Source organism: Trachymyrmex septentrionalis, unplaced genomic scaffold, assembly GCF_001594115.1.
Source record: "Trachymyrmex septentrionalis isolate Tsep2-gDNA-1 unplaced genomic scaffold, Tsep1.0 scaffold89, whole genome shotgun sequence".
NCBI lineage: Eukaryota > Metazoa > Arthropoda > Insecta > Hymenoptera > Formicidae > Trachymyrmex > Trachymyrmex septentrionalis.
The window spans coordinates 1,207,727-1,219,540 of NW_017306081.1; the positions used below are offsets into that span (position 1 = coordinate 1,207,727).

The 11,814-nt window shown below is 31.0% G+C and overlaps 1 protein-coding gene across 2 annotated transcripts in view; it reads left to right on the forward strand.

Moving 5' to 3' along the window:
* LOC108755599 overlaps nucleotides 1-8,463 on the forward strand; it is a 32,543-nt gene extending 24,080 nt beyond the window's left edge. Inside the window, exons 4-6 of one of the 2 annotated variants that reach the window (XM_018498714.1) lie at nucleotides 2,140-2,241; nucleotides 5,925-6,778; nucleotides 8,391-8,463. In XM_018498714.1, the coding sequence (XP_018354216.1) occupies nucleotides 2,140-2,241; nucleotides 5,925-6,751 (929 nt within the window). In that variant the 3' untranslated portion in view covers nucleotides 6,752-6,778; nucleotides 8,391-8,463. The remainder of the gene's footprint in view (nucleotides 1-2,139; nucleotides 2,242-5,924; nucleotides 6,779-8,390) is intronic. The other variant, XM_018498715.1, reaches the window with a different exon arrangement.
* The last annotated feature ends 3,351 nt before the right edge of the window (nucleotides 8,464-11,814 follow it).

The window sequence follows — 11,814 nt, forward strand, 5'->3', positions numbered from 1 at the left end:
TCCGGCACGCTCTTCGTCGTTCACATCTTCTCGGCCCTCTGAGAACATTTTGTACCACCGATAAACGTTGCTTCGGTCCAAGGTAGCTTCACCATATGCCACAGTCAACATTCGGAATGCGTCCGCGCACTTAATTTTGTTTTTCACACAAAATTTGATACAGATTCTTTGATCCATTTTTTGGAATAGGCAAAAATCGAAGACGAGCCAAAACACGTGCAAGCAAAGCAGCTGTCAAAAATTAACTGAACATTTAAAATGGCCGAACTTGTCGGCATAAGTGAAAGACATGAGTATCAACATAACGTCACAAAAAATCAAAAATCGAATATACGTAACCCGAGGAAATTCAAAATTCGCGATACTTTTTGAACAGACCTCGTACTTATAGCAAATTTGGTTGAACGCAGTGAGCACTGGTGCACATTAAACTTGTCGTATACAAATTGACGTAAAGATATGTATTTAGTATAAATATAAAAACTGATTAAATCGTGAAATTCTCAATACATTTTATTGTGCTTTTAGGTAGAATATGTATTTTATAATTTGGAATTAGTGTACCTACAACTGTTTTAGTATGTACCAGTACGCATTAGTGTACCCAATCAAATTCGCTATTAGATTCAGTTTTGAAAAAACATTAGGCCTGTTCTTTTTGGCTAAACTTTTGCAGTCATCTTTTCATCTTTCTTCCTCTTTTTTCTTCCTGAAGAAAAAAGGAAGAAAAATTAATTGGTGCAAAAGTACAGCTAAAAAGAATATACCTATTATTAATTCATTAGATACCGCCGTGAGCGTATCCACAAAAATCAATTTCCACAAACTGTTTCATACTTTCATTTTTAATTTAAAAAAATTAACTTTACTTTTGTTTATAAATAATTCTTTTATTCTGCTTCCCGTTATGACCATATATGGTATAAAGTATAATTTTTCTTCTGTTAGAGTTGAAGCTTCGACAGAGTGACTAAGATACATAGAAAAATTTTCTCAAAATTTTTGAGCTAAAAAACAGAATGTGCGTTGAAATATTAACTACAGTCATTTATACAACTATACATTTCATTTTTAATATATATAACTATATTTTTCCTACACTTTTTTTAGAAAAAAAATAATAAAAGTTATGTTTTACACAAAATATTTTTCCTATTTAAAATCATAAATGAGAAGGAGACATTTATATATTCTAAAATATTCAAAAAAGTCACCTATTACCGCAAAAAGTTATTGTTTATATGATAATAAAATTGATAAAAAGTCTCCTCCTGTTCCCCTCGAAAATCCTGAATACGCTTATGGACAACAACGCAAAAATATTTCCGCTTTAATTTTTAAAGTTATAAGACGAAAGATATTATTACCAAAATAATGTAGATTTAAACGATTTAATGAAGAAAATAAATTCTATATCTTTTTTCGATAGAAAAAGTTAAAATTTTTTTACGTTAAAAAACTGTAACTCTTTAAATTGTAATCCTAAATAAAAAAGACTGTTTTTCTTTCATATCTAGATAAAATACAATCTCTGTTGAACAAAATTTGTCGAGCTTTTTGTCATTATTACGATAATAAGAATCAACTATAAATATATTTAAAAATTAAGCATCTACATGCATATACATACGCAAATTACACGTTGCAAATAAAGTACTAAAAACTTGACGCATTTGCTTACTTTCTATTGTACGCTCATTTGTCTACGCTGTATTCAACCGATTAAACATGGAAATTTATCAAAGATATAATTTTATAACAAGAAATAGCAACCTATAGAAAGTCATTTTAGTCTTTACAAGCCGACTGATTATCCGTGAAGTCGGATATTCACGGTAATCACTCGCTCAAGATCTAACTGACAATGAGTATTATTTGCTTTTCTCGAATCTGAATCAAAAAGCTTAACAATCGAATGTTATAACCGATAAAAAAGCTTTAAAATAAATAAGTGTACGTTGAAGTGTTTTACAGTATATAATATATAGTATACATACATTATATTATTACCTGATACTGTTGAGTGTATAATTATATCGTGATTTATATAATTATTGAATTAATCTCATTAAAAGTAAGTCTCTATTTCTACTTATATATGATAGTATTTTATCAAATATAATACTTTTGAAATTACAGAACACAATCCCAGCTACCCAGGGTCACCGCCAAACTCCGATGATTTTTCCGAAGTGTCTAATGACTTCTCAGCACACGAGACTTATGGCGTGCCATCAAACGGTAGGTTTCACATTCCTACATGTAACATTGTAACATTGCAAAGTTTCTTGGGTCATATTCCGTTTTTCGCCTCTTCTGAGGAACGACAATTAACTTAGAATATTAATTACGTGTTGATGAAATCTTAATGAGTATATCTTCCATCTAATATTTCCGACGTTGTAATAAGCAATTATTCGAAGAGAAGAGCTATATAGCTCGATACGGACCAAGAAGAAAATTATTTTTTAAAGCCTTTAGTTTCTCTTTCGAAACAATTAAATTGCGGAAGATATATTCCTTAATTTATTCAAGAAGTAATGGATCGAATATTGCTTTTGCGAATAAATTTTGCTGCCGAATGTTGATGTAATCTGACAATTATGATATCTTCGATCTTTTATTGAATTTTGACACTTTTTTGCGGAATATGCACAGAAGGAATGATTTTGCTTAAATATCTATAATAAAAATTTAACTGGATGATTCACAGATCTAAAAATAATTTTTTTGAACCATTGAAATAATTATATAGAAAACTCAAGCATGATGAACAATGTAGCAAAAATATTTTTATAATCTAGCAATTAGCTTAAACATTCTATATAATTATTTTAATAGTCTATTAAAATTATTTTCTAACCTATATCTAGCTAAATTTTTTAATATAATACTTTAACAATATCTTTCTTTCCGCGCATTGATGTGATTCGCTTGATGATGCCCGAATTTCCCTTTCCGTAACGCACAATCGCCGATGTAGTGAATGTCAATGTCCTCCTTCCGGAAGAACATTTCGTTTCACGATTCACGAATGTTTTCTCATGAATGTATCAGCACGCGACCTTTCACTTTCCCCGAAAGTTGGCGAGAAGCAGCAACTACATAATATAAAACCTGTTTCCTGACATACTTTTCCAATTTCTTTTAAGGAGGTATATACACCTAGACGAATCAAAACGAAGCTTAATCTTGCGAATTTTTTGTAAAAAAACGGATAGATATAAAGAAGTCGGGTTTATTCCATTGCAAAGATGATACTTTTCTCTATTTACTATTAAAATTTTATTAAAAAATAATGTAATGGAGTCGCTATTCAAATTTTCATACATCATGTTTTATAAAACAGGGTTTGCGGTTGTTTTATAAAACAACCATTGCTGCTCATACACGATTTGTCTGAAAGCAAAATGGCATAAGTTTTATAAAATTGAAACATAGATCTTGTATTTGACGTAAAATATTGCGTTTAAATAAAATGTTTTTTAAAATATTGTATTTGAATAAAATGGTAATTGGTCAAAGTTAACAAAGCGATTTTTCACAAAAAATTTTGCTTGATTTGGCTACGGAAAAAAAATAAGCATTATAAAAAAAAATCCTATATCAAGAACTAGTTTTCAGTAGAAAAAATGTGTAAAATTGCAAATCAATCAGTCGAGCCGTCTTCAAGACATAGTGGTCACGGATTTTGAAAACTACGTTTTGAGAAAAATGCATTTAAAGTTTTACATTTCAGTTTTCACAGTTTTTACTTTTGTTAACCTTTTCAGTTGCTCGTCCAGACGAGACTGTTATTCAACCAATCATTCATATTTTTAAATGCAGCTCTGAGGCTTGCTATTGATAAATACAATGAATAGAGGAAGACTCTTCTTTGACCTGCGCAAACTTGAATCGTCCTGTCGTAGGCGCGCCTACCTATCGTCTTCAACGTGTTCAAACCTATAATATATATAATACCTCGTCTATAATTTCATGCAACTCCTCTATTTTTCGCCGGATTGATTTATAATTCTACAAAAAACATTCTTAAGACATCATACTTTAAAAATATGTAAAAAAAATCGATTTTTTCATCACCTCTAAGTGTATGTGCCCCCTTAATTTTTGTATACATATGCTGTTTTCATAACAACGCTGATATATAAATATAAATATGTCGAAATCATCAGCAAAAGTATATTGCTTGACAAAGCAATATACGGTATTAACAACAGACATTTAAGATACTTTATAGGGATGTGTAATCTCCATTAATTGAATCGATCTCTGAATCAATCTTGAATCAGGTTGATTGAATTCGATCTACTAAAAATTCGGAGCTGAATGAATCGATCTAGCCGAAATCAGAAATCGACTTAACTAAAATTTTTTTAGTAACATCGTATAAATTTAACAAAGACAACAAAATAATTAAAACACAATTCTGATTTGCCTCCGAGTAAAATAATTTTAATTTAAAAATATAGGTTTAATCTACAGTCCTTAACGACTGACGTAAAATTGTTAAAATATCGTATATAAATGCATTAAATTCAATTCTATAACTGTCAGTGTCAATTGGTGTTATAAAATAGAATTTAAGTAAGTGTTAAAAAACAGAATTTTATTTATATATTTTGTCAGTTATAATTAATAGTTGTAACTATGGATATTACTAAATCCGATTAACCGGTAACGTGTAAACGTAGGCAATGCAGGCACAGTAATGGTATTACAATTTTGGATTCTTTGGAATACAACGTACATAGGATTAATTTTCAATAAAATGATAAAGATCTAAATAAAAATATTAAATTGTTTTAATTATATATATATCATAAAACATGTTTGTTTAATAATGCTACAACAAAAATACAATAAAAATAATTACGTGAAAACATACGGTTTTTTAAATATCCGTATTTACCAGAAATAAACCTGACAACAATGTTAATAACAATGTATAATGAAGAATTCATAATAGTTAAAGATAAAAATAAAGAAAAATAAAAGAGGTGAAGTGTTATTCATTACTGATCAGGGCACCTATCATAGAACAAAATCGGAATGAATTCCAATCGGAATTAATCAATTATTCTCTAAATTTCTATTATATTTTCTGGGAAAAACGGAATAATTTCGATCGGAATTCCGACTTTGTTCCATGATAGGTGCCCAAGGTGTATCCAGATGTCATTTTATCCTTGTTTAACATTCGGTAAGTAACAGGGATGAAATGATATATCAGAATATCTCTTAATTCTTGCGCTTCAAAGATCAGTCTCTTATTAAATGAATCGATCTACCGTAAAATCGAACCTTAGCGAAACCGATTAAAAAATCGGATTGAGATTGCACATCTCTAATATTTTATAATTTATAATCACACAAAAGTAAATAGATGATTTCTTGTACGTTAGAAAAGAGGTCTTATTACATTAATTCAAATTTTGATAGATTTAATCTAAAAAAAGAAAGAACAAATCAGACACATATATAGTTAAATGCATTCTAGTCAAGATAACCAGACATTTAATAATCAGAATTCTGATTGATATAAATCAGAATTCGTTTTGCTAATATTTCTTGTTGGCATAACTAGAATATTTTTCTTAGTGTACCATGTCCAAAATTTACTAGAATTTAGCATGACACAAGCGCACTACATCGTATTGTGACAAATCCTGTAATAGTTCCTTTCAAATATGAGTAAGTGTACCATTCGTGTATTGTGCGAATGTAGAAGTGGATTGTTCATGTTGTTTCACATTTAGCACTTGCTCGACAGACACGTTATAATATCCTTGGCACAAACGCAACGTACTAATCTCGACAGTACCAACTGTTATGCTCCAACTTGACTAACGAACTTGTACTTAGCACTCTTATAAAGCACTAAATAAATTTGTTGACAAGACTGACAGACGTCACGTTCACAGACAACGGCCAGGGCGGCCTGCTGATCGTGACACCGACGAAATCTGACCTGGACAAGAACAACAATCAACAAACGCACGTGGCAGTATTAGAGAATCCGGACCCGACCAAAAACTCCGTTATCAAGAATCTCTTGAACAGTGTGCTGAAAGATAGTGTTGGTTCAAAGGATCAAACTGTAGCTGGCCAGGATAGCCTCACCAACAACAACGTAAACTCTTATCCTCTCACCCAGCATCCAATTCCGACATATAATGTTCCGGAACGCTATCCCACAAACTACAACAATCCTGCTGCTCAAGACGGAGCTTACCAGCGGCCTGAATTACCGCAGATCACGTCGCATCATCACTTCTCGAATCTGGGCTTGGACCCAAATCTATTAATCCAGCCGAATGTGGAATACCCGTTACAGCAAATCCAATATCCGCACGGCTCTCTGCTGGACCCGTCTAAACGGCCACATGACGACAGTGATACGTCGGTGTACGCGAGTCTATCCGTAGACACCGAACCGCAAATCGCACCCTTGAAGATCTCTCTCTTGGGCCATTCGGACTCCCTTGATTTACCCAAGTTGCAGCCACACGTGGACTTTTACGGAAAGCCTCAGTTCATGAATCACCTTCATGGCAGCTTGAGTGGCCCATTGAGGGTGCCACTTTTAAGTCCGATGCCGTCGGCTTACTACTGGCGGAGTCAAGGATCGTTAATACCAACCTCGCCTTTCGACACGCTGGATAATTTCCGTAAAAGGAATGTCCAAAGACGAGCGTTCGCCAAACGACTTGCACGTTATGCGTCGTTGCAGAGGTTCCATCGGCTGTAGAGAACCAAATAGCGACGTCAACGACAAGTAGGCGAACATGTGAATAATCCTTTTCCAAAAAAGTTCTTACAACGGTATGACGAAGTGAGACGAATATTTTTCAGAGCCGAAATTTCTATCCTTCACAAATAGTAAAATGGAAAATACATAAATTGACATATTTAGCAATGTGAGCGTTGTATTTTTCCATCCTGAACGTGTGTATTAAAATTAAATATATATACTTTTCTGGTATTCATACAATGTGGTATATTATTATAAATATGTGATTTTAGAAAGATAGGCAAAATAGAACAAATAGAACAAACATGGGCGTATCTAGGATTTCAAATAGGAAGGAAAAAATTAATTTTCACAGAAAACTTATTAAAGCTTTCGAGAATTTTTAACAAACTTTCTTATAAATTACATATGACCTACAAATAAGGCAATGAGTGTTTAATTCTTATTGTAAAAATAATTTTCATAATTTAATTATTTTTTCTTACAAAATAATTTAGAGAGTGCCTTCTCTTACTCTCTCTTGCATATGCCCATGAGAACAAACATTGTTCCAGGCTTTGTCCAAAATTGCAATTATTCATAAACAAAAAAAACAAAAATTGCTTTGAAGTAAAACTTGTAGTCTCATATTAGGTTAATATTTTATCGTACGACAAATTTGTTAAGCATGCTAATTGAGAAGTTCTCGAATAGAGATAAAGATTATTTTAAAAAGATTATAGAAACTTTGAGTTAAAAATCTAGTAGAAAAGTTTTTTAATCTGGCTTCGAAAATTGTTTACTTGGTATATTTTCTGTGAACATTTGATGCTAAACTAATATTTATTCTAGAATTTAGTTGCTACATTCAAAAGATTTCTGGGAAAAGACAGACCATAAACAAATAAAATGTAGTGCAACCACTAAAATGGATATACATATTGTTAAGTCCAATTTCGAAAAAGCGTTATTAATTAGGCATCGCAAATAGATTTCCACATTGATATTTAAAGTTACAAAGACAAAAAATGTAAATAATATCGAAATGACATATATATTAAGTGTTTTAACAAACGGATATTTACGAAAATAAATCCTTTTTTCAGAATATTTTGATAAAAAATAATTTTTTACCGATAAAAATTTATTTTTTATCGGTAAAAAGAAATTAGCTTTTACTCGATTTTTTATTTTGGAATAAGAAAAACTTGTTTTTTCTCTCGAGTTTTTAAAAATCTTCCATGTAACCAATCAATATGCTCGAAAAATTTGTCGATAAAATATCAGCCTTGTATCTAGTACATACTTTCAATATTATGCTTAGTGTATATTTATTTGAAGCACTATAGCCGATATTCATCTATATTATATCGATAATCCATCTATATTTTGAGACTGTCTTAAGTAATGTTTTAAGATGCTAATACAGCCTTGTGGTTCAAGATATCTTAAGGCTTAAGATGGTCTTAAATATAAGAATCAACTATAAATACCGGTCTATAACTTCTCTATCTTCATAAGATAAATTAGTTTTTAGTAAATTGGAAAGAATTAATATATATATTTCCGTGATTTTCTCGTGATAAATTAATATCTGTTATGTGTTAATAATAAAAAATGTCAATTTTATTGCATGCAATTGTGCTCTTTGTTGCAGTAGTCTACGCATTCGCGTATTATCCACGTCCGGCCAAATACAGGTACAAATGGTTATATCCTTATGGGCGATAAGAAACTTTCATCTTACCGATGCTTAGGCGGGAGGTGGAGGTAACGAATCGGCGAAAGTGGTTCTACAGGATACATTTCCAAGCCAGCACAAAAGATCGTATACATCCGATGAAGGATTCGTGTAGCAATTGAAACACGCAGAGTTCACGACATCGAAATGTATAGTATAGGATATACTGTGTGCCTCGAAAGACTTCTATTGAACGAAGTGGATGTTTGAAGTTATTTTTTTCGAGACGCTTCATATATATCTCGGTCTGTAGACAGAAACAATTACACGGATTCTGTGGGCAAACCAGAAAACCTGGAAACTCAAATATTAATAAAATATCATCTTTAACATTAGTTATGTAGCAATCGTGGCAATTATGTAATTATTTAATTTGTGATAAAGACATTCTATGAGTTCCATTTGTTCGCCGTTTGCAATCGTGGCGAACCCAAATATGTAAGTCTTAAAAAAACACGAAAAAATAACGGAGCCCATCCTTGGTGAAAAGATTTTCATAATTTCTCATATTTTTAAGAATTTTTCATATTTTAAATTTATGAATATTTTTAATTTATTAAATTTATGCATATTAATATTTAAAAAAGTGGAACATATCTTAAAATTCTTTAGATTTTATGAGTTTTCTTTTAAAATTATATACAATAGAATGAAAAATCTTAAAATATATTTTAGAATATACATATGTATATGTATATAAAATCTAGAAGAAATAGAAACTTTTAGCATGCCGAAAAGTTTCAATTTGTATAAAAACTTTGAAAAATTTTATAAAGGGTTATTAGAAGAGACGATAATGTTACAGCACTAACGTGCAGCGACGAAATCATGTTATACTTTACGTAAGTTGGCGAGTTATGATTAAATTATATAGGAATTATGAAAAATTTTATGAAGAATTGTAAGAAAAAATTTCATTAAGGATGTGATAACAGACTTACAGCCATGAAAAAAATGGTCGTAGCTTATGTACCTTATGTGTTAATTTCATTAAATAAATAAACAGAAAATTGTATATTCAGCGTTTTTATTTAAATTTTGTAAGAAAAGATATTTGTATTAGAAAACCTCAATTTTAATTATTTATACAAATATACTAAGACCTCGTAATAGCACACGATTCATGGATGAATGTTATAAAGATATCGTCCCTATTTTTCTCGAAACAATGAAACTCAAGATTTTAATGGCTGTTACTGCCTACTCATGCTACTCATAGCGCAGAAGAAATTTTTCGAGGTTCGCTATTACGAAGTTCCAGTGTACATTTAAAACCTATAATTTACATTCGTCGAATTACTAAACTAACTTATAGGTATTGTAGAAGTATTTACTATTATGCGAAAATTTTGCAACATGCAGGTTGAAAAAATATCACGATTTGACAATTATTCATCAAAAAATAAATATGATCTTGTTCTAGAAAAGAACTAATTTGTTCTACTTAGGTCCGATTGCACCAATGTTACTTTAAAAAGATTTTTGCTTAAAAAAAATCAATTTTTATTAATTGGATTGAAAAAAATCGATTGTTTTTGCATTTTCTTAAAGACTCGCGCTTCAAGCGCTACTCAGTTCAAATATTATGACAATATTCGTAAAACTGACATAGTTACAAGACCTTATTAAAGTAGTCACCGCGCAAGCAGGAAAATATTATAATTATCGGCTGTTTTAGTCTATCTAACAGGCATAAATAAGTCATAATAGTCTATCTAACAGGCATAAAGTCTAGGAAAGTCTCTCCGCCTGAGCAGAGGAAGAGTCTTCCACTAAAAGCGGATATGCGAAGTAGGCAGATACTAGTTTTATTTCTGTTTTCGTAACTACAATATATATATAGAATAGGATCGGATATTATGAGCACCTTAAGAAAACATTTTCATATATCTATCTACTGAAAAATAAAAAAATATTATGCATACTATTTGATAGATGTTTTGTTTGAACATTTACATTAAAATAATCAATTTCAATACTAAGATTAATACATAAAATATCAACAATGGTATAAAACATGATTTGAAACTTTTTTTTTAATTTGGATTTAATTTTAAGAGTATCAAAAAATCATTACTTTTAAGTAACTTTTAATTAAAAATTTGATGTTTAGAATAATCATCAATTTTGTTTCGCATTTACTAGTACATATATACAGATTTATTAAATAAGTCATGAAGATCAGAACTTTGACTGAGGCAATGATTAAATAATTACTTCCTGCTTGCTTTTTGACATTTACATTGATAACATTACAGAATTGCAAGTATATTTTAGTAATCAATTTATTATATGTAAAGGTCTCATTGCTATCTCTCGTGTCAGATGAATGCTAGTGATTGCGTGATTTGTACCGATGAAAAGTCGAAATTATTTTCATCATGGAGAGTTATTCCTCGTCTCTTTTCGACGAAGTCCAGTTTGGTGTCTCTTCGAGGATTCTTGTACAGAATCGGAATAAATCTCGAGTTTTCTCGTCTGCAGTTACTGGATGTAATAATTTTGTCACTGACAATTGCTATGTATTTTAAAGTCAAATTGCGAAATTAATTTAGTGATATATTTTAGCATATAATTTTCATCACTTTCTTTGTTTTATTAAATGTTCTCTCACTAGTAAATAATAATGTTAGTAATATTACTGTCTTAACTTAACAATAGGAATTTATTATATGATTAATATTAATATATAATGATTATTGTTTAAATTCAAATTATTAGTAAATAAGTTTAAGTTTTATACACAAAATTTGTTTATTTTTTGATAATCGCTCTAACAAAAATATAGTTACGAATGTGTATATTTCATTTTCTATTATTTTTAAAATCATTTTTAGATATTGAACATCCCGCAATTGCAGAGTATTATTAATTATTGATTTATATGTATATACGCGAGGGGGGACCCATAAGTTCCGGGAATTACGCTGTGGTGGGGAGGGAGAGTGGGGGAACCTATTGTTTGACCACATGTCCGTTAGTGTCACGCCACCTGCGTCAGTGTGCGAAGTTGTGTCGCTGTGAGTGCATTGGTTTGCCTGTGAGATTTTTTTTAGTAAAACAACTTTTTACATTTCGGCGAAAACTGGTTCTTCCATCATGACAACGCGCCCACACCGCCCTTTCCGTGAAGCAATTTTTGACCAAAAACGCCATGACACCAATTGTCCACCCCCCATACTCACCGGATCTAGCCCCCTGTGACTTCTTTTTGTTCCCCAAATTCAAAAGGAATATGAAAGGAAAGCGTTTTGCCACTGTGGAGGAGGTGAAACAAAAATCGCTGGAAGGCTTAAAGGACATCCCGATGAGTGAATTTAAAAACTGTTTTGAACAATGG